General features: G+C 55.7%; 1 protein-coding gene and 1 long non-coding RNA gene across 2 annotated transcripts in view; both read right to left on the bottom strand.

The window, feature by feature from the left end:
* Positions 1-462: 462 nt before the first annotated feature.
* Positions 463-4,213, bottom strand: LOC135988207 (uncharacterized). Its single transcript, XR_010606118.1, has 2 exons — positions 3,914-4,213; positions 463-2,106 (listed from the first exon to the last, which is right to left on the bottom strand). It is a non-coding gene; the product is annotated as an uncharacterized LOC135988207 (long non-coding RNA).
* Positions 4,214-5,132: 919 nt separating this feature from the next.
* FRAS1 (Fraser extracellular matrix complex subunit 1) overlaps positions 5,133-21,933 on the bottom strand; it is a 128,457-nt gene continuing 111,656 nt past the window's right edge. Inside the window, exons 48-73 of the mRNA XM_065634852.1 lie at positions 21,282-21,422; positions 20,364-20,591; positions 19,858-19,971; positions 19,080-19,230; positions 18,174-18,333; positions 17,827-17,989; positions 16,314-16,560; positions 15,839-16,183; positions 15,297-15,457; positions 14,776-14,923; positions 14,128-14,333; positions 13,496-13,652; positions 13,022-13,222; positions 12,492-12,679; positions 12,050-12,325; positions 11,171-11,403; positions 10,893-11,053; positions 9,986-10,200; positions 9,268-9,418; positions 9,024-9,131; positions 8,739-8,898; positions 8,003-8,119; positions 7,579-7,745; positions 7,037-7,242; positions 6,288-6,434; positions 5,133-5,680 (exon numbers count right to left, since the gene is read on the bottom strand). Of these exons, the coding sequence (XP_065490924.1) occupies positions 5,153-5,680; positions 6,288-6,434; positions 7,037-7,242; positions 7,579-7,745; positions 8,003-8,119; positions 8,739-8,898; positions 9,024-9,131; positions 9,268-9,418; positions 9,986-10,200; positions 10,893-11,053; positions 11,171-11,403; positions 12,050-12,325; positions 12,492-12,679; positions 13,022-13,222; positions 13,496-13,652; positions 14,128-14,333; positions 14,776-14,923; positions 15,297-15,457; positions 15,839-16,183; positions 16,314-16,560; positions 17,827-17,989; positions 18,174-18,333; positions 19,080-19,230; positions 19,858-19,971; positions 20,364-20,591; positions 21,282-21,422 (5,079 nt within the window). The 3' untranslated portion in view covers positions 5,133-5,152. The remainder of the gene's footprint in view (positions 5,681-6,287; positions 6,435-7,036; positions 7,243-7,578; positions 7,746-8,002; positions 8,120-8,738; positions 8,899-9,023; positions 9,132-9,267; positions 9,419-9,985; positions 10,201-10,892; positions 11,054-11,170; positions 11,404-12,049; positions 12,326-12,491; positions 12,680-13,021; positions 13,223-13,495; positions 13,653-14,127; positions 14,334-14,775; positions 14,924-15,296; positions 15,458-15,838; positions 16,184-16,313; positions 16,561-17,826; positions 17,990-18,173; positions 18,334-19,079; positions 19,231-19,857; positions 19,972-20,363; positions 20,592-21,281; positions 21,423-21,933) is intronic.

The following is a 21,933-nucleotide window of genomic DNA, read 5'->3' as shown; positions in this document are numbered from 1 at the left end:
ATGCCTTTTTTCAAGCCTCAGCCAGCAAAGCCTGGAGACGCTGACAATGCAGGTAAGAGTTTCTCCTGGTTTATGCAGCTGCCGTGGGCAACACGATACAAGTTAAAATAAGAGCTTAGTGACTTACAGCGCAGAACCTGAGACTTGTGACTCCTGTGTCCCATTTCTAACTAAAACAAAACAAAACACCACAAACCAACCGCCTTTTACAACATACTGCTGTTCCCCCCAGAGTGTAGAGCAAATATAGGTGTGAGTTATTCCTGGGCCAGATTAAGTCAGTGATCTTCAGGGGTTTGCTTGAACAGGGATGAATTTTGATCCCCTCTTTGCAGAGTCAAATATCTGTGTAGATGTTACTCTCTCCTTGCAATGAGCTGGATTATGGAAAATGCCAAGAGAAAAGTCACTTCATAGATGTGCGTGAAGGAAGTGGTCAAAATGGTTTTGCACAGAAAACAGTTTCCTTAGTACAGAAAGTAAGTACTTTTTTATTTTCTAGGCAATATAAATGGCCCTCTAGATGTTTTTTGTCCGAAAACTTCGGATTCACCAAAAAAACGCATGTGGAAGTGTTGCTGACCCTCCCCAGCCCAGTACGCGTCTCATGCCCTGTAAACCCTGTGTGATTATCTGTACAAGTGTGACGCAGATGTCCTTAACCTCGTGGGACACGGCGTGCGCAGCACAGCACACCGGCCCCCATCATAATACTTGTGTTTTAAGTGGTTTGGGTTTTGTTTTCCTCCTTTTTTCCTGCAGCGTCCCCAGCCGGGTGAGCTGTACCAGCAGCTCCACTGCTGCTCTTCTTCCCAGCCGGGGGCAAAACCAGCAAGCGGGGTGTTTTATGGAGCTAAAAACCACGCGGACACGCTCACCCCCACATGGCAGTAGGTGCTGCTGGTTTATGGTGATGTAAATCAATGTCTTTACTGCTGGAGCAAAAATTGCATAAATCAGGAGAAAAATCATCTTTTAAAGGGAAGAATACTAAGTGTTTTCAGTACAGAGCTTTCTGACAGCGATGGTGTGTGTAGAGGGTGCCTCTCTAAACCAGCCCTTGGGACGCCCTGTTGTCTTAAGCAGGACTGAGGAGTGTGAACCAGCCATCGCTTTTGGGGTGGCCCAGGATGGGGGAGACACAGAAATGAGCAGAAGGATTGAAACCATCAGTAGGAAAAAAGCTTTTTGGAGGTGGGTGAGCTCCATTAAAGCCCTGTTGGGGTGAAAACCTTTCCTGGGCTCAGCACCAGGTGAGGAATGAGAACAAGCTGGGATGTCCAAGCTCTGTGGAACAGCTGGTTCTTGGGTCATGGGCCCCGGTCCCTGTCAAGCAGACCTTGCCGCTGCTGCGTCTCCACCTGCCCAAACCTTTTCAATTACCTTTTCCCTTTTAATCGTGTCACTTAGTACAATACCTACAGAATTAACCACAACATTTTCCTTTAGGAACGATCAGAGGCAAGCTGAAAAGTAAAGCTCGAGGATACTGTAACCCACCTGTTGCTGGATTTAAACTTCTTCATTTGCAATGCTAATTACACCTACGGGCGTCACACAACCCAGGTTGCATTGGCCATGCTACCCCAAACTGAAATCTGGCCCTTCTTTCCCAGTTTGCACATTTTTCTTCCTAAGGAAGATGCGCATTAAGACGACTTCAAAACGCTATGGGAATAGAAATACCGAGCATCGTTTCGGGGGCCCTGGATGGTGTTGAGGTTTTTCAGGAAGAGCAAAGCCCTCGGCACATGCAGGGTTATTCTTGCGGGTGTTTGCTTGGAGAGCTTTAGTTTTGACAATTCAGGAGCCTGGTGAATTCCACCTTCTCAGTTGCACAGAAACTAACTGTATCTCTGGCAAAGTTAAATGTAAAACTATATTTCAGGGTTGCACAGTGCTCGGTTGGACAACATCGTGGTTTCTACTTGCGCACTTGAGTTTGGAGCATCTCTGAGATGCAAAGTCCAGGGAGATACTGAGGTGCAACTAAAGGCCAGACCAGGGCTGATCAGCAAGTTCTGCAGGTGCAAGACGTGCTCTGCTGACACAGGCAGACCGGTTCAGCAAGCCTCAGGGGAAAACAGGAGTTCGGCTCTTCCTCCACTGTTAAAAAAAGAGATGAGTGACATTAAGCATAGTGTAGAAATCACAGTCGTAGGTGGGACAAGTAGAAGAGGAGGGGAGCATAAAGAAATCTGCGTTGTCAGGCTGTTTTCAGCTGGAATGCCAGCACACTGGAGTATTCAGTTCTCTGGTTTGTAGCACTAGATCAAGGAGCCTGCGCCGCCGTGATCTACTGAACTAAACGTGGAGATACTGACTCACAATCCCTCCTGGGTGCAAATACGCCCTGGCTTTGGCATCAGAAATGACCCCAAACTAGAAGCGATTCCACAGGACCAGCGGAATGCCCGTGTCCCAGCTCTGTGGGACCGCGGCTTCCACACTTCCAATATTTCACCCCGTTGTCCCTGGGGCTCCGGTGATCAAGGATGGAAGTGCCATCGCTGACACACCGAACACTCACCCCTGTACAGAATTAGCCATCCTGCTTTTACCCGCAGGGATCAGACGTGGTACCAGAGCAGGGGGTCAGCGCTCGGGTTTAGTCAAGTCAGTTCTTCCACCTGTGATAATTTCTGCAGTTCGGTGCAGAATAACGCATCTTATTATATCTAAGTCCTTACAATTCCTAGCAAAAATGGTTACATGCGAAATGAGCATTTTTGTCTCTGCAGCTTTCGCTCTGTCGCTGAGATGCATCCCTTGTCCATGGCCTAGTTATGGTCAGGAGGAATCCTCCGACACACCGAAAAACATTCCCCCTCCAAGAGAATTATGAAGGCTCAAGGGTGTAAGATATCATCTCAGGGACGACCTAGGGAAAAATTCACTGTAGCTGCAAGGATGGGGTTTGCCACAGACCATCCCCAGCCACACGAGAGGAGGAACCGGAGTTAATTCAAAGCTCATCGCTCCATTTTAATCGTGGTGACTTCAGCCCCTCAGTTCATATACTGGGGTGGCATTTGGTCAGTGTTTTTCCTCCTTTTAAATGACAGCTTTGGCAATTTTATTTTAAGACGTATTTTAGAGTGTTTGCGAGGTTTGTCCTGTGCTTCACAGCCAGAGAAGCTGTCAAAGTGTCTAAAAAAAAAAAAGGCAGGGACACACGGGGGGGCTGAGCGGCCGCAGAAACTCCTTTTTGGAGAAAACGGGGCAAAAAAGCAGCGGAGCCCTGGGGGGACCGAAGGGCCGGACGGCGGAACCCGGGGAGGCGCTGCGGTTGGGGCCGGGGGTCCCCCGGGCGCTGCCGCCCCCGGCCGCACCGTGCGGGGTCCGAGCCCAGAGCCGGGACCGGCAGCGCCCGGCTCCCCCGGCAACGCGGGGCTGCGGGGCGGGCGGGGCTGCGGGGCGGGCGCAGAAACCAAAAAGCAGCAGGCGAACAAACCAAAACACACCAGGTGCACAAAGCGAAAAAAGCACGGGTGCACAATCCAACAAAGACTTGAGCACAAACCGAAAAACAAGAACTGCAAACCCCAAAAACCACGAGAGCAGACCCCAAAAACCACAGACGCGCAAAGCAACAGAAGACGGGCGCAGAACCCCACAACCAGGGACACAACCCAGCCCCCCAGGCCGAGCTGGAGCAGAAACACCCGCGGCCAAACCCCCCGGCCCCCACCAGCCCAGCGGGTCTGGCCGGACCTCCCGGCGCCCGCTCCCGCCTGCCCGAACACACCCCCAGCCCCGCCCGGCCCCGGCTCGGAACCGCGGGGCCCCCCCGGCAGCCTCCAGCCCCGGGGGGAGCCCTGCCGGGGGACGGGCCCCTCCTCCCCGGCCTGCAGCAGGACGAGGGGCGAAGCCCCGAGCACAGACCCGCTCCCCGGGCCCCCGGGACACTCACCGGGCACGTCCTCGCCGCCTCGGGGCCGTACGGGCTCCTCGCCCGGCGCCGGGATGAGCCTCTGCTCCCGCCGCAGCGCTCGGGACCGGAACGAAAGGGGCTTCGGTCCCAGCCCGGCTCCGCGCAGGGCCCAGAGCCGCCCCGCGGCCCCGCCGAGTGGAAACCGGCTCCCCCAGCAGCGGCTCCCCCGGGCCCGGCAGAGCCCGCAGCGGGACCCGCTCCCCGCCGGCCCCGCTCCCGCCTCCGCGCGTGCGCCCGCCGGAGCGGCGCCCCCTGGCGGCCCGGGGGAGCTGTTGAAGCCTCGGGCGGGGCGCCGAGTCACGTGACCGCGGGCTCAGCCGCCCCGCGCAGTGGCGCCGCCTGGCGGACACGGAGCGGCAGCGCGGGGGCAGCGCCACCCGGCGCGCATTGGGCGGCACCGCAGCTCCCGGTACCGGCACCGGCGGCGCCGCGCAGGAGCCGCCTGACGCCGGGGTCTCAGCGAGCCCCGCAGCTCCGAGGCCGGCAGGCTCCCCGCAGCCAGGCAGCGATCCCCGGAGCCCGTTGTCAGTGAAAAAGGGAGGAAAAGCCCCCAAAACGCTTCATTTTTTACAGTTCATTAAAGGGTTCCCATCACAAACGGACTATCGGCGTGCCTGGCGTAACTTCCACCTGCCGCGGGGCGCGCCCGTGCGCGGGATGGCCACGCCCCTCCCGGCCCCGCCCCTCTCCCTCCCGGCCCCGCCCCCCGCCCTCTCGGCCCCGCCCCCAGCGCAGCGCAGGATGGCGCCCCCTGGCGGGCACCGCGCGGCACCGCAGCGCGCAGCGCCACCTCGTGGCCGTTGGCGGCACCGGGACAGGGACAGCGGGGCCGGGACCGCCGGGCGGGGGGGTCACGCAGGAACGGCCCCCGGGCAGCCCCGGTTCGTGGTGCCGCTTCGCTCTCCCCCCCGGGACAATTCCCGTCCGTGCCCCAAAACGAGCCTCCCAGCCCCGAGCCCCCAGCCCCAGGGCTGCACTTGTGTTGTCTGGACGGTTCTGCCGCATTTTTGCAGCAAACGCCGCGTCTCGGCTGTTAAACGAGGCTTTCCCGGGGCTGCTGAAGGCTCCCAAAGCCCTGGGGTCGCTGCTGGAGCCGCTCTGCCTTCCCCCAGAGCATAAAAACAACAGCACAACTTTTCTTACCTTTTTTTAAAGTCTTTTATTTTTTTTTTACAATTTATAAAAGGCGTTCTTTACCAACCCAAAGCACGTGCTGCGTTAAACTTCCGTCCCGTCGTGCAGATCGTTCCGCGCTTTGACTCCCCCGTTCAGCCGCTCCCCCTTCGCGCCCCTCCCCGCGCAGCCCCGGGGCTCCCCCGGCACGGTCCCGGTCCCGTGTCGCACGGTGCAGAACCGGCCGCCCTCCCGCCCGGGGCTCAGGGGACGCTCCTCTCGCTTCCTCTGCAGCTCCCGGCGCTTCCCGCCCAGGACGCAAACTCCGGCCAGCAGCAGCAGCAGCAGCAGCAGCAGCAGCGCGGCGGCCAACGCGCCGCCCAGGGACGCGGCAGCGGGGGACGCGGCGGCCGCGGCGGCGGCTTCTTCCCTCTGCAGCGTCAGCGGCTTCATGTTGGTGCCGTTCCTGACCTGGTCGCCTTCGTTGTCGTAGATCAAGGGGTCGTCCAGCGCCGCGTCCCGGCGGCCGCGCTGCCAGCGGCGGGTGAGAGATCGCTGGACGCGGGGCCCGGCGATGCGCTCCGGGCCGATCACGTAGATGACCTGAAGGTACCACTGGTGTCCGGCTTCCACCTGCAGAAAGACAAGCGGGCAGGGAATTCTAACGGGGGCGCTGGGAGAAGGTGGGTTTGCTGGGGCAAGGCGGAGCTGGTTGCACCTTCGTCCCCTTTACTGACTCCTACAAATACCAACAAAGCAGCTCAGTGTGGTTTTAGGGGCACCCACAATCGTGTTCGTCACCAAGCGAGGTGTTCAGCCTTCTCACCTGTCTTTGGCAACTGCAGTAATTAGTTCAGGAACATTAATAATATGTTTCTAAAGAGCTCCTTTCCTGACTGCTTTAAAAAAAAAAAAAAAAAACCAAAACCACCTTCATCACCAGAACAAATTCCTCATTTCCGTTTTCCATGCTGGAGTTTGTTTCTTACCTGGCTCCGCTGTTAATTTACGGTACAAGCCCAGGAAGCAGACACAGGCCACTGGGTTACAAACAAGGCCTGTCTGGGCAGGGATGAAAAAGCCCAGAAATCGCGATATAAAATCCTGCAAGACCCTCCCCAGCCCAGATTCAGTTTCTCTGGGCAGCGCCGGGCCCAGCGCCCGCGATTCATCCCGTGAATTCGGGACATCCCGGGCAGAGAAGGGAGTTTTGGGGCCCCCGACCCCACTGGGCACGTACCTTGTAGAGAGCGTCCACCTTGAGCGTGAACCCGTCGACTCCGGGCGCGCTGCTGACGGAGCGAAACTCGGCCAGGTCGGAAGCGAAGTGGGCGTCGAAAGGCACGTCGTGGAAATACTGATCGGTCACCTCGGGCTGGGTTCGGTCCTGGGACCAGAGAGCGTTAGGAAGAGGGGGTTTGTGACCCGCACGATCTCACGCTGGTTTAGCGCTAATTGTGTCAGGCCGGTAGAACCGATCATAGAGAAGAGTTTAACCAGCCCGCTCGGATGTGCTAATGCCAAACTGACTGATATCGGCAACGTCACCTCGTTCTGGGACGGGTAACAGGGCTGCCAGCGGGGATGCGGGCTAATGGTAATCAGGAAGCGTGTAATTAGAGCAGAATGCATCTTGGGAGCTAACTGTAGCTTTATATAAGGAGGGAAAACTTCTGTGTAACTGGTACATAAATCTCCCTTTACAGGCTGCCAGTCCCGTCAGTTCCAAGCCACGGTACCAGCAGATCAAGGGCAATTTTAAAAGCTCGGTACATCACTTGTTCCCCTTCTCCCTTGTGTTTGCTGTTTTTAGCTGTCACTTGTGCTCCGCACTCCATGTTCTGCCTGTCGATGCTCTCCCGGGCTGCCAGGAAGGCCATTCAGTTCCCAGGGCTGCTGGGGCAGCAAGAGCCTGAGACACCAGACTTGTCCGGCCACTATCACACACAACACTCGACATGGTGGTTCTGTCGGCAGCGGAACACTTACCAAGAGGAGAAATCGGTGTTTCAGGTGCTTGTTGGGCTGGATGCAGCCGTACTGGGGCCCCTCATTATAGACGGTGCCCGTCGGGTCAAAGAAAGGCACGTGCCCGTCCTTGCCCGTACACAGATAGACTTTTTCCAGCTGCAGCTTGTAGGCGGCGTTCAGGTTTTGTTCGGGGTTCCAGAGCACGCGGCCGTAAAGGATTTGCCCTGAGGAGAGTGGGAGAAAAACGGTCGGGTTAAATTCTCCAAAAAACAACAAAAAAGGAATGAACAAGAGAAGCCTTGTGAGAGCCAAATGCACCAAGCCGCACGTGGCTCCAGGTTCTGCAGGGCTGGATTTGCGTGTGCAGGCGACAGAACGCTGTGCAGAGCATGTTCTTGTCTCCTGGTCACGCTATTCCAGGGCTGGAACGCGCCCACCGCTGTAAAAGAGGTAAAGCCCAATCTGATTTTACTCTTCTCTCCTGTAGGCATGGAAGCTGGGAAGACAGAAACGTCAGGTACGAGTGGAACAGGTAAGAATGAACAATACAAAACTCCCACCCTTTGAAAAAGCCCCTTTGTAATCCATTTCTGCCAGAGACATTTCGGATTGGGTGGGATCCATGAGAAACACCTTCTCGTTGTTACAGAGCTGGAACTCCGTGTTCAGGGAGTAGACGACAGGAACCGGGCGGTTCGTCTGCTGGAAGGCGATCGGGATCAAAAACCTAAAATGGGCACAGAAAGAGGCAAAAGGAGAGGTCCGGGCTGCCCGCACCCCCAGTCGCACGCTCTGCTTCCCCTCTCCTCCCTCCTGCTTCACCGCTGCTGGTCCGGCCGCCCGCGGGCCGTGGCGTTCAGCCCAGGGTGACGCGCTGTCCCTGCCCCTTCCCGCTGCTGTCACCGCGTGTCACACACCTGAGGAACCACAAACCCCCCCCGACCGGGCTGGGACTGTCCTGCTGGGGTGGCGCCAAGTCCTTACCGCTCGGGAGCGTGAGCCGTGCAGGGCAGGGGCTTGTCGCCGGGCTCTGCCCAGGCCTGCGTGGGCTGCACAGTGCAGGGGATCAAGAAGATGGTGTACTCGCCGGAGTAGTCCTTCCTGGGACAGACGGGAGACGCCGCGGTCACTCAACGACACCCCGAGCTGGCACCCACGTGATGTGTTTGCCCGACACTCACCGTCTTCTAATTGGGGTGAGCGGGCAAGACAAAATTCACAGCAGGACCCGACCCTCCCCAGAAACGTCCGTCTGCTCCAGCAGATGCAGGAGGGACAAATGTGACCCGCGGGGTTTAATCTGAGCCTCTGTGCAAGGAGCAGGATTGAAGGAAGAAACAGCCATGGGAAGAACTTAGAGAAAGGAATTCCTTTTAAAAGTGAACCAAATTTTCCTAGATCTTAACACACCGACCTCCACCAAGCACAGCGCTACGGATTAAGTTGTGGACGCAAAATCCCGCTTATAACTTGCTGACAGCAAAACAACCTTGAACACATCATCACCGCTGGTATCTACCTGCCTCGGCTTAACTGCTAGAAAAGTGCATTTACAATGCAATGAATGGATTTTTGCCTCTGAGTCTGTGACTTGGGCCAGTTGCTGACTGGCCACACAACTGCTGTGCCCGCGGCTGCTTAAAGGGCGACAGGGTTGCTCTGGGTTTGGTTAATTACACGCCATGTTAATCGCTTAAGAAGCTGAACCCGTCGGCCTCACCTGTTGTAGGAGCTGGTTGCTCTCCAGAGCTGGGAAGGAGAGTCGAAAGTCTGAGCGCTCCACAGCAGCTGCAGGTCGAACTGGATCCCTCCCAGGTGCTCCGGAGTCAGGAAAGCCGACCTGGCGTCGGGCAGGCTGTGGTGCTCCAGCACAAACAGCCCTGGGGGAAGGACACCAGGGGCCGGGTCAGGCAGCGCAGGGGGACTCCTCCCGGGAACAGGGACTCGTGTTTTCGGGACAGAACTGGGGTTGGACGGCTCTCTCCGTCGGGACTCACGCCCTCACCTCTGAACTTGGCCTGAGTCTTGAACTCGATCACCAGCCGGCCGTCCTCGCGGATGTAGATCCTGACGATCTGCAGGCGGGCCGAGAGGACGCTGTCCGTCTGGATCCCTGCGGGGCGGCAGGAACAACGTCACCGCGCGGGCTCTGTCGCCTCACGGAGCTCCAGGGGCGCTGGAGGGAGCGCCACAAAGTCCTGGTTTAATTGGGATCATCCCCTGTACGTCCCGCAGAGCCCGGGACCCACCTGTCCTCCAGAGAACGGTGTCGTAGAAGAAGGAGAACTCCATCTCTGTGTGATGCTCCAGAGAAGCCCAACCTCTCGGCGCTGTCACGTAAATGTAGGACACGTAGAGCGGGACGTGGACGGTTAAGAAGGACTGAGCAGAGTCCCGGACCTGTCGAGAAAACCCAAAAGGCGGTTACGCAAAGGAGAGACGCCGGCCCAGGCTCATTCCATGTTAAAGAAAAACTGAGGCCAAAAGTGGCCAGTCTGAAAGCGTTTCACACCTTCCCATTTAGGTGTAGGTATTTCAGACAAATCTGCATTGTACATAAGGGTAAGTACTGATGTGCTCCGGTGTCGTGGTACAAAAGGAGCTGGGGTCACTTCACCTCAAAAAAAACCCACCCCGGTTTCTAATTCCGTGAATTAAAAATAATCAATTCTGCTTGCTCAGGAGCGCACATGTATAACCCACCCGTGAAAGGGCACTGACGCATGTCTGGGAGCGAAAGCCACAATTCTACGTAAGAACATTTCTGGCTCTTGGCCAGAATTAAGAAATTACTTAAAAACTCCCATGACCTCGCTGCCCTGAGCGGTGTGAACTGACGTGTCTCTGCTCTGTTCTGTGCTCGTTTATGTTGGCCAAGAACGTGGTGAAAAGTGTAAGAGAATGGAACACAAGTGGGAGTATTTTGTATTTCCAGTGCGTCCTTATATTTAAAACCCGGCGTCTCACCTGGAAGTCGGCGGTGACGGAGCCCCCGCAGACGTCAATCAGCTCAGTCATGTCGTAATAAGCATCGAAAGTCCAAAGGCAGCTCTTGAGGTTGAGGTGCCTGTAGAGCTGGATGCTCTTGGGCTCCCTCACGTCGGGGTCAAACTGGAACGGGCGGTCGTAGCCGGGACCCAGGATGATGCTGTTGTAGGTCACCTCATCCAGAAACCCGCCCTCTGGGATAGACAGACAGCAGGACACGGGTCACTCGAGGGGAGCAGAGATTAAAGAGCTCGAGGCCGAGCACTGAGACCCCATTTTCCCTCTCAAATCACATCAGTGACTTTTATTATATTGGGGACTTCACAGGCTCCTCTCCCTTCATTATCCTGCATATGCACAGGTCTGCAGGGGAAAATGTTGTAGGAGTGAGGTGAGAATCCTAAAAGCCAAACCGGTGGACACATTAACGAAAGGCTGAAGTTAAACTTTGAGAAATGCAGAACAGCTTGAGTGTGAAACGAACAGAATGAAGATCAAGCACCCCCTGCCCACCACGGAACAAGCGTGGACCACGTTACCCTGTGCTTCAGGGACAAAACTGCCTTTTTTCTCTGGCTCTGGCACTTACTGTAGCAGTGAATTTGCTTTTGCTACCTCTGTGACACACACAGAGTGATCCACTGCCTGTGGGTTCCTCTTTAACCACACAGATATCACAAGACAGATGCGAAAAGCAAAAAAATCACCAGCATGGTGTGAACCTACAACATTCTCACCTAGAGCAATGCTGCTTAACCCCGTCATTGTTATTGAAAAATCCCCGTGCATCGCATCTCACCTCTGACAGGGCAACTCTGTTCACTGCTGTTAGTGCAGGAAGATTCATTAGTATTAGTATTCAGCAAAAAGTGTCTTTAAAGATTACCCGAGATGCCTTTGAGGTCTCTGGCGGTGACCAGGTTGGAGCAGACGTGCTGGTGCCTGTAGATGGACTCGGAGAGAAGGAAATGCAGGTTGTGCAGCGGCAGGGTGGAGATGAGGGGCAGCATCCCGTCCTGATGGGGAATCTGCACCGAGATGTGGATTCTGGAACAAACCAGGGGTGAGACATGCTTCAGACACACATTCTCCTCTCATCTCACAGCGGCTCCGTCACCGCAGGGCCCGGCGCAGGACGCGCTCTCCCCTTCCCCAGGCTCCCACCTGTTGGGATGCTCCTTGTGCTTCACGTCCAGGTACTTGAGAGTGGCCACGAATGACTGTGCCTGGAAGCCTCGGGCCGTCCCCGCCACCACGGGAGTGTGACAAATGGCGCTGTCAGTGCCGATGGTCACCACGTTGCTTCTCAAGGGGGTCCCCACGTGGCCGGCCTTGTCCACAGCCTTGGCCACGCAGCGCAGGTGGAACCGCCGGCTGAAGTAAATGCTGTCCAGCACCTGCGGGAGCCGGGAGGGAGACACGCGTGTGGGGCAAAGCTTGACGGGTTCCTGACTCTGCCCACCCGCTGGAGGGAGGGGAAGAGGGAGCTGGAGCTGTCACCATCTGCCAGGCTCCATCTGTCCCCGGCCACCAGGGCTTTACTGAAGCGCCCGAGCGCTCACAGCTACTGCCCACGGCAACAGGAGCGCTGCTTTTAGCAACAGCAGGCTCGCTGAAGAACGGCGCCCCATTTTCTGAAGCCAACAGAAAAAATAATAATCCCCAAAGCAGCATGCGTCTCACACCAATTCCCAAATCCAAGGAGACTTTAGGTCTTAATCTCTGTGCACCTGGAGTGTGCGCTACCCACTAAAAGCGCTTCAGACTTGTGCATGAGTGGGCACGGTCTAGAAACACCCCTGGATGCCTGAGAATTGCTGGGACAGCGTGGGTGGGAGCGCCTGGGAAAAGCCCCCGGAGGAAAAGGGTAATTCTGTGTGGGGGGCAGGACAGGGCCAGCCCAGGGACAGGGAGCTCTGGGGCCACCCGTGCAGCAAAATGAGCGCCTGGAGCAACAGCGGCTCGTCCCTGAGCTGTGTCCCTCCTGCAACGGGAGCAGAAGGAAAGGAGACGACCCCACAGCCAAACACACGAGCCACGTACCTTGTGGTTGACGCTGGTGAACGGCGTGTTGTCGGTGATAGTTTCAAAAGGCGACCTGGCTCCGCTCCCGTCCGTGGGCGTCGCGACTTCCCAGCTGAACTGCATGGCCGACTGGTTGATGCCCGCCTCGCCGCAGCGCTGCTTCGTGAGGGCGAACTGGGGGAAGTGGGGGTCGCACGGGGTGACGCAGACCAGCGGGTAGCCTGGCGAAGGGGATTTCTTGGCACCGGCCTTGGTCACTTCTGCCACGCGGTCGTAGTCGGCCAGGCTGACGACCTGGAGAGACGTGAGACGGCGGCATTGCTGAAAAGGCGAATGTTCCTGACGTGTTCTCCAAGCTGCCACATCGCGGCAGCTCTTAATTTCCTTTCGGAAACCCCGCCGGGGTCTTCGGTCTGTGCGTGAAGGTTCCAAATCACAGTCGTTGTAACAGGCAACTCACCACGGGAGGTGCTGGTAGGATCAGGCTCCCGGCTGCCTCTTGATCCAGAATAGTCACTGTTGCAGTGCTGGTGTCTCCAAGAACAGCATCCATGGGGTCATCTGGGCCCAGCACCACAGAAAAGGACTCGTGCCACTCCCGGTCTTCGTTGGACATGATCTCCACCTTGAACATGAGATGGGTCACACCTGCGAGAGGAAAAGGCACAAGAAACGGAGAGAACTCGGTTCATCAACCGATATTGCCCTGAAGTTCTCATTAAAAACAGCTCAGCTGCTCTAGGCTACAACCACTGAGACATTATGACAAAATATGCGTCATCAATTTTGTTTCTGCTCATTGCTATTAATAATTCAGCTCCTTCCACATAGGAGTCTACTTTACACATAAAACTCCAGCAACGATAACTGATCCCATAGCTCAGGTGGCAGATCTGCTGCAGCTGCCATCTGAGGATTAATAACGCCCGTGTGTTATATTAGCTGTCTGTAGTGAAAATCCGTGATCCAAAGCACCTCCCTTCCCTTTACCTGGGCTGAACTTGAGCATCCGACTCTTGGGATAGTAATCCAGCCCGGCCTGAGCGGAGCCGTCACGGGTGCTGCAGCGGACTCTGGAGGTCCTGTTCTGGTCCCCTCGCCGCAACACCTTGATGTTTAAAACAGCGATGCCCTCCGGGCCGGGCGGCTCCCGCACTTGGTACGCGGCTTCTTCAAACTCAATGGTGGGTGCTGCACAAACAGCAGGAAAGAGAAAACACCACTTGTCACCAGCTGTTTACAGATAAAAGGTGTTCAGAGCAGCCGGGGTGAGCCAAGGTTGGATGTGAATGAGGGTGAGGCAAACCCCGACACAAGTCCTGGGGTACGGAGGACAGGACACGATTTTCGCCCTGAACCACAGGCCCTCAGCCCGTGCCAGGTGATGGCACATGGCCAGTCCGCAGCCGTGGAACCGCAGCCTTCGCTACAACTTTTACATCCTCACCGAGCGTCCCTGCTTACCGTCTTCGTCATTGGTGACGGTCACGGTCACCACGTCCACCTTCCCGATCCTGGCCCCGCTCCAGTGGTTTCCCAGCGGGCTACCGAGACAGACCTGGAACTGCTCTTCTGGTTCAAAGGCAGAGTCATCGCTGATAGAAACACTGCAGTTCTTCACCTGCAGCCAAGAAAGCGGGAGGAAACAGCAAACAGTCACAAATCCCTGAACCCACTTAGGCCACACTGTAACTTCACTGTCTCGAGTTCAATGTCTGAATACTGTCAACCCTGTAACAAACACTTCTGGTTTTGAGGCTGCTACTTCGGTGTGGACAAACCACACAGTACATGGCGAGACACAGCAGTGAAGACACCTGCGTCCACAAACCCATGGCTCTCTGCTACAGCAACTCCCAGTCCTGCTGACACACAGGATTTGCACTGCGTGTTTTAACCCGTTTTATCACAAAACAAAGACTGCTTTCAGAGTCACGTTGTATCTGCAGGACCAGAAGCACTTGTGACCTTAAGCATCGCTGCAAAACAAGCTTGGAGAGTCTCTCCCAGCTGCCCTGACAGCGCAGAGGCGAGGAGGAGATCTGAACCTCTCCCGTCAGTGGTTCTTCACTCTCCTCAAGCCAGGCTCTGCTCACCTTCTCCCCTTTGAAGAAAGTGATGCGGGACTCCTCTGCGTTCCTCCTCTCCGCAAAGTCCTCCGTGCCCTCTGCTGTCCGGCTCCGCGTGTAGCACCTGACAGAGGACTCGTAGCTCAGGTCCCCGCTGCGGAAGATGGGGATGTGCAGAGTCCCTTCCTGCTCCTTCACCGTGTATGTGTCCCTGCTGAACTGCATGCTCGGCACTGCGGGAGGCAAGAAAAACAGAGTCAAGCAGCGTTGGAGCTCCACAGAGAGACAGGAGCACCAAGAGGAAACACCAACTTCGTTCCAAGGCAGAAATGATTACAGACTGCTACAAAAATAGATTATACAGTGTGTGCTTTCCTTAGGCAAGCAAATACAAGAGAGGTTAAAACGCAAGAAAAAGGAAACACCCAGTGAAACCTTCCCACATAGTAAGGGGGACCTTGGCCCACAGAAAAATTCATCCTGCACTTCTGAAGACTCCAAGCTGTTGTGGATGGCAATGTATGGAAAGAAACGGGGCAGCCAAACAGAATGGAAGGATCGCAGAAAAACAGGCTAAGTCCAGCCTAAGGATGACCTTAGACCGGCCTCATGCTGTGTGGAAGCACTAAGAAAGAGGCCGGGACAGACCCGACAGAGCTGCCGCGGATAACTTACCGTCTTGGAAGACGTCAGTGATGGCCACGATGGCTTGGAAGGGCTTGGCCAGCTCAGCTCCGTGGGGCGAGCTGAGGTAAACGACAAATGTCTCCAGCCCTTCTATCACCGGGTACTGAGCATCATCCAGGATGGTCAGAGTGCAGAACTACAAGGAAAGCACAAGTCCCGCTTGGAGAGGTGCAAAGCTGTCACCCTTCCCGGCACTCGCATTTGGGTGTCTAATATAATATAATTATGTCAGGCCTTTTCCGAGCTCATTCATCAATGGAAACAATTTTCTAGATAAATCTGCCACATTATTCCAGGGAATAGTCAGACCCCTTTATCCTGGGAGAGGCAGCCTGACCAAATATTTTCTGGCTGGAGAGCTGACCAGATGCCAGCCTGGGCCTGGCAGGTTCAGTTACAATTCTCACGTGGCCCTGAGAGGATTTTCAGTGCAGGCAAATCCAGAGTGTGCAAATGGACAAGAGACAAGTGTCAGCAGACAGACTGCTCAGCGTCCCAGTGCTCCTCACCTCTTCCGTCTTGCCGGGCCTGAACTCTATCTTTTTGGAGCTGGGGACATAATCGGTTCCCGGGCTGGCAGACGGAGGGTCTGACGTCCGAGTGGCACACCACACCGAGATGGGGGCTGAGAGATCAGGTCCCTGCCGGAGGACGGGAATTTCAACGGTTCCTGCATCACCGGGTGCATAGGAGAGAGAACCCAGATAAGAATGCGGCCACGTGCCCCAAAACCGCTCCCTGCCCTCCAGCGGGCCCTGCTCCCTGCGCTGCTGCTCCTGCTCCGAGCACCAGCTGCTGCACAGAGCAACCGGGAACCCTGAACATGGGAACAATTTCTTCCCCAAAGGGCTGTGGGGCATCAGAAGGGCAGTGGTGGAGTCACCATCCCTGGAGGGGTTGGACAGACGGAGATGAGGTTCTCAGGGACATGGGGTAGTGCCAGGGGTGGGTTATGGTTGGACTCAATGATCTTGAGGGTCTTTTCCAACTTAAATGATTAATGATTCGAAGCCCCCGCCCCAGCCCTGGGGGAGCCCCTGCGACTCCTCACCGGCAGCCTCGCTGACGGTAAAAGTGGCGTTTCCCAGGAACACCGTGGAGACATCATTGGGACCGGCAATGAAGACGGTGGCTGAAGCACGGCTGCCGATGCGGGCGTTATCCGAGGCATCGGCCAGGACCAGCTCAAACTCCTCTTCTTCCTCGTACTCGCTGTCGTCAATCAGCATCACGTCACACGTCGTGGTGGTGACACCCGGCGCAAACACGATGCGGCTGTCACCCGCCAGCCCCCGGGACTGGAAGTCGGAGCCGGATTCCAGTGCAGAAAGGCTACTGCCCTTGGCCGATTTGGGGACGGTGTAGCAGATGGCAGACACCGTGCTGCTGGTGTCCCCTAAGACACAACAGAATACAACACATAACTCTATGGAAACACGTCTCGCTCACGGCAGCACCTGCGGAGCCTCTTTCCCTCCCATGCCCCACAGCAGCACGGAAAGTCCTCCGTGCCCGGCAGGACCCACCTTTCCTTTCCACAGGAGCGGAGAGAAAACCAGCGCTCTCGCTGACATGGTGCGTCTTGCTGGCAAACTGCAGGGTGGGCTCATCCTCCGTGTCCGTGATGGTGACCGTGGCGTGGGTGATGTTCCCCAGCAGAGCGTAGGCCGGTGCGCTGAGCTCCACAGCGAAGCTCTCCGTGCCCTCGAACACGGCGTCGTCGTTGATGGTGATGGTGCAGGCCTTGGTGTCCTCCCGCTCCTCAAACTGCACCTGGAGGCAATGGGAGGGCTGCTCGCTCTGGAATGGGCTCTGAGACTTTCTGTCCCTCCTGCCTGACCCAGCCCGAGTCGTGTACCCTGTGCAGGCAGCGTCGGACACCGACCTCAACTGCGGATTAATGGCCAGTGAGGGTCAAAGGCAACAGCAAACGCAGAGCGAAAGCCCCGACCCCTCCTGACCTCAGTTGTGGGTTTAGCCCTTGGCATGAGCAACGATGCCGATCTGTCAGAACGCTGCTGCAAAGCCTCTCTGCCGCCAGCAAAAAAAGGGGAAAAAAAGAAGAGACCCTCTTCTGAAAGCAACTCGTTAACACAACATGCACCATCAGCTTTGCTGAGAGACAGAGTACTGCCAGCTCTCACGCGTGAGCACTTTGGGGACTTTGCTCACGGCCACAGGATCGCAAAACCTGCTTAAATTGAAAGAAGAAGCTACTGAAATACCTTCTAAATCATGATGATATAATGCTTCTACTAAATCAGCAATAGCCACAAAATCCAGGGCTCTAGACAGTACAGGATGAGGCAGAAAGGAAAAGTGGGCTTTCTGAAAACGTGCCAAAAGAGCCACTGGAGAAAAAGTAAGAAATCCCAGCGGCTGTGTTGAGGGTGATCAAGACAATCCTGAGGTGCACAGACAAGGAGACAAAAGCTGATGGGCTGGAGGTCCCATACACAGCACTGGGGAGACAGTGTCTGGTATGAGGTCTCTGAAGGAAGAAACGGCTGGGGACAGAGACAAGTCCTACCAACTATCCGTGCAATTACTTTGTAGTGAAAGTTTTCAGGAGCTTCAGCTCCTAAACACGTAGAGAGAGTGAGTTACTGCCTGAGCAGAAAACACACAGCCCCGCAGAACACTTGGGTCTGGAGGAACACGAAGGACAAGGATCGCGGACAAGGAAGCTCGTGTCCACCAAATGCCACCAAAACTAAAGACTTTGTAACAGTCGGCATGTCTAACTGTAGCAACAACCTCACCAGAGAAGCGCTCTTCCTCTGGGGGACTTAAAATCCCCATTTCAGATGTTTTTCTGGAAGATGTAGTTTGGATGTCACTGAGTTACAACCCAGCCCAGCAGCTCCCAGGCACTCCGGGCTGGGAAGCCACTGAAAATATAACCCAGTTTCCAAGCGTAGCCATGATAACTACAAGCACGCCACGGCTTTCCGCCAGCTTCTCAGTGGGAAACTGCCCTCCTGCCGTCACTGCCACCCCAGGTCGGTGACCTCTCCTCTCCCGGTGTCCCCAGCCCACCTGCCCCGCGTGCTCCACGTAGTCCTGCTGTCCCGGCGGCCAAGCGGAGCTGGAGGTGGCCGTTCCCTGCTCCGTGCGGCACAGGACGATCGCGTACTGGTTGAGGTTTCCCACTCGCCTCACCGGGATGCTCACGGAGCCGGCGCTCTCTCGGACACTGTAGCTGGAAACGCATCAAGCAGAGACAATAAACGGGCTGGGGAGTGAACCTGATGTGTTTGTGCTGATAACGAGCACCGCAGACTGTTGCCTCCACGGAAAATCCAAGACATCAGCCATTCCGCAGCCCTGCTGCGTGGTTTAACCCAGCAGGCGCTTCTCACTGACCAAAAAAGGGTGCCATTTACCTGGTGTGGGTAAAGCTGAGGAGAGACCACTGCACATGGAAGATGTTGCCGCTGACCACGTTGGGTTTGCTGTCCCTCACCAGGAACTGAAAGCTGTCCACGGTCTCCTGAACCTTCTCCTCGTCCACCACGTACTGAATGAGGCCCTGGTTCACATCCTCTGCCGGGAGGAGACACCCAGTGAGCCGACCCAGAAATTCTGCAGCAATTTTACCGACGAGCAGCATGGAGACACATCTGGGTTGGACTAGATGCTCTCAGAGGTCCCTTCCAACCCTGACCACTCTGTGATCCTGTGATCTGCACAGCCGCGGGGATCGGGTTCTCCACACGCCCTCAGTGCTGCAGCAGCTTTTCTACCTCCCCTGGTCCCGCCTGCGGCAGAAGCCCACCAGCTGCCACAGTCATTCCCTGGCCTGGGCTCTATCCACAACAGCTCACGCTTGAAAACAAAGCAAATGTAACGTAGCTTGGACCAAACACAAAGGCCGTGGGTTTGCCTGGGCAGTGTATGTTTCAGCGCTGTTCTATAAGCTAGAGTGTCCTCACGGGGCTCCTTCTCACTGCCGACAGGTTGAGGCCCTATGGCCTTCTGCACTCAAATAGATGTTTCCTGAGCTCCAGCCCTAAAATCACTGCTCTACACTGTCGCAAGTCAAATCTCCAGCTATAGTAAGTCTGGAGAACCCAGGCATGCTACAGGACACAGGCTGGCATCTCTCAGAAATCAGAGGATTCTTGCAATTTGGAGCGAAGTTCATACCTTATTTTTGCACACACCTGTGAGATTTGACCCTTTGTCTTTTCCCCTCCCACCTTCTTTTTTGTTCTCAGCACACACAAGCTATTTGGCAAACTGAAGCAGCTGAAGGAAAGGAGTGAAAATACAGAGCCCAACTTCCATACCTTGTGTAAAGGTGGTCACAGCCGTCCCTGGCTTCAGCTTGTTCTCCACATAACCATTTCTAGCAGCAGTTGTGATCTCGTAGATCAGCTGCTTGTCATCTGTGTCAGGATCTGTCACCAGCAATTCCTTCTTAGTGATTACATTGGTTGCCTGGATTAAAGCCAAAGCAAGGGAGTCAAACACTCTGGAGATCCAGCAGCGTGAGTCTGATTCATCCCAAAAGCCCAACCATCCCTCCGTCAAACACCACGCTGCGAGGTAAAACCCAGGGAACGTCCGAGCACAAGAGAGTTTCCTGGGTTTGATTTGGACTTGAGCAAAACAAAGGCATGGCACAGCAAGAAATCCCTACGCCACATTGCTCTGAAAGCCATATATAATACCTCTACCATGGCTGCTGTGGCACATCATGAAGACTTTTCCATCACCAGGAAAACTGAAAACGTCCCACCCTGGGGAGGGGGACAAGAGCTGCCTTGCACGGGACAGCTCACGCAAGAGCCAAAAGAGCCAAGCCTGGTGGTTCTGCCAACGGCAGGAAAAGAGATGGCCCAGGAAGCAATTCAGTAGCCAGGTTGCCTGGTTTGGCTCATGAAGCTGCCAAGCAGGCAGGCCTGCACAGCTCTGCCTTTGCCAAGACACTGCACGGGCGCAGGGGGACACCTGTTCTCTACCACAAAAATACAAATGCTGACGGATCGGGATGTTCTCCTGTGCAGCCCCTTCTCCTGGACCGGCCCAAGAAACAATCTAAGCTGAGCCCAGGCCCGCAGTTACCTTGCCGTCAATGTACTCCAGCCACTGCAAACCCAGGTTGGTGACGACCCGGGGTGTCCCATCATCCACAGGGAGAACGTCCACCTTGAAGGGCTGCGGTGCTGCTGTCACAACCTGACAGAAGTTCAGAGAGACAGCTGTTACTTTGGGGGGCAGAGTCTGGGCCGCCATATCTCCAGCTTGGCTCCTTTGGCTCTGTTTGGATTGAGGTCCTGGGGCGAGTTTGCACACACAGAGGCGGTTGCACCAGTGAATGTGGCATTAGAGAATCATTTTGGTTGGAAGAGACACTAAAGTTCACCGAGTTTAACCGTTAACCCAACCCTGGCACTAATCTGTGTCCCTAAGAACCTCATAGGTACGAGTACTTACATTTATACAGTCCTAAAATTCCATTCGGCCCTTTGAAAGCAACCACGAGGCTGATGTGGCCTCAGTGGAAATGAGTTTGGCAGCCCCGTACTAGCCACAGAAGGTCTCCCTCGCATCCCTTCTGCTCCCCTTACCTCCTTCCCCCCATCCTCCATGATGAAGAAGGGGTTTGTCCCATCGCTCACGGTGAACGTGAAGCGATCCTGCAGCGAGTTGCTGCCGTCGTGACTGTAGCTGATGCGGTTCTGGTAGATGTCGTCCATCGTGAAGGTGGCAGCTCGGCGGTAACGCTGCCCGGAACTGGTGCGTTCGATCAGGCCGTGCCGGGGGGGCTGCACGACCGTGAATGTGATTGACTCAGCCTGCACCAAGGAGACGGAGTTGGAAAACCGATGAGGTGAGCCCAGGACCGAGGACGGGCAGGTCCTCCCAGCTCGAGATGCCGCAGAGAGGCTCTACACCCTGACAGCTTTCCCAGCACAGCGTTTCCAGCCAGAACTGAAACACAGCACCACACGCTGAACTGGGTTCCCTGAGCCCTGTCCTGTCTCCATCCCTCTGCCAGGGTGACTGGCTGCAAAACCACCCCAACCAGGGAGCACTAGGCCGGACACATCCCACCAAACTCCTGGTTCGGCTGCCCTGAGATGGCTCCCACCCTCGTGCCAGCCCCTCAAACCCAAGAGCAGACCCCGTTCTGCAGCCGTTCCAGGCCACACGTGCCCCTTGTCACTTCTGTCGGAGTAGAGCAGTGACAACCTTTGTGTTTGTCACTCAGGGCTCGTGTTTATGGGTCTCTGAGACATCCAACGTGAAGTCATTTCTCAAGCCAGCACTTTGCTTGGCTCAAACACTCATTCCTCTGTTTCTACACAAACCGGGCCTCCTACAAGCTGTTTGTTTGACGTGGTGACAGACAGGGTACGAGCACAGGGAGGGATGACACTCACTGCAGTCTCTCTCTTGGAACATAAGCCTGTTTTTCTGAGAGCCCAGACAGGCAGCAGAACAGGGGAGGGGGAAGGAGGCTCGGGGGAGTCCTGCCTAATTACCTCTGTGTCATCATCTCTTGCTTTCAGCTCAAACTCGGTGATGGTTTTCCTCAGCCCCTCCTGAACAGTCATCCCAAGGCTTTGCACTATGGGCAAGGAGTCATCCACAGGATTTATGGTGATGTCAAACGTCTGGCTCACCTGGAGCAGGAGGAAAAGCCACTGCTGGTGAACTCAGTCTGCCAAGAGTGCAACTCCAGGGACACAGTTCATGCTTTAAGGGGACCACAGGGATCTGCTGAGTTTGGGTCACTTCATCTTGGCCTTATTCCGTAAGTAAACAAGAGCTTCTAAGCTCACACCATGTGAATGCAACCTCTTCTGCCCCTCCCCACTAATTTACCCTTCTTTCTGTGACATTTACAGACATCCACTTTTTCCTCCCTCCCTCCCTCCCTCCCTCCCTCCACGTTGTCCCTCTCCCTCTATTTGCAGCCAGAATTTCTCCCTTTCAGACAGCAGGAAGGAGATGTTTCTCAAGGGTCGAACTGTGCTTCTGGGCACGTCGTCAGTGCCCTGCGCTCCAGCTGAGCTCCAGGAGCAAAGGGTGAGCAGATGACAATCAGACACTGAAATCTTGGTACATCAGCCTCACGAGGAAACATCTCCGGTGGTTTCCCCTTCCCCACATGGGGCTCATTCCCTTCCCTGC

Source organism: Caloenas nicobarica, chromosome 4 (assembly GCF_036013445.1).
Source record: "Caloenas nicobarica isolate bCalNic1 chromosome 4, bCalNic1.hap1, whole genome shotgun sequence".
Classification (NCBI taxonomy): Eukaryota; Metazoa; Chordata; class Aves; order Columbiformes; family Columbidae; genus Caloenas; species Caloenas nicobarica.
The sequence above is the reverse complement of the archived record's forward strand: the minus strand, read 5'-3'. Positions and strand labels throughout refer to the sequence as shown.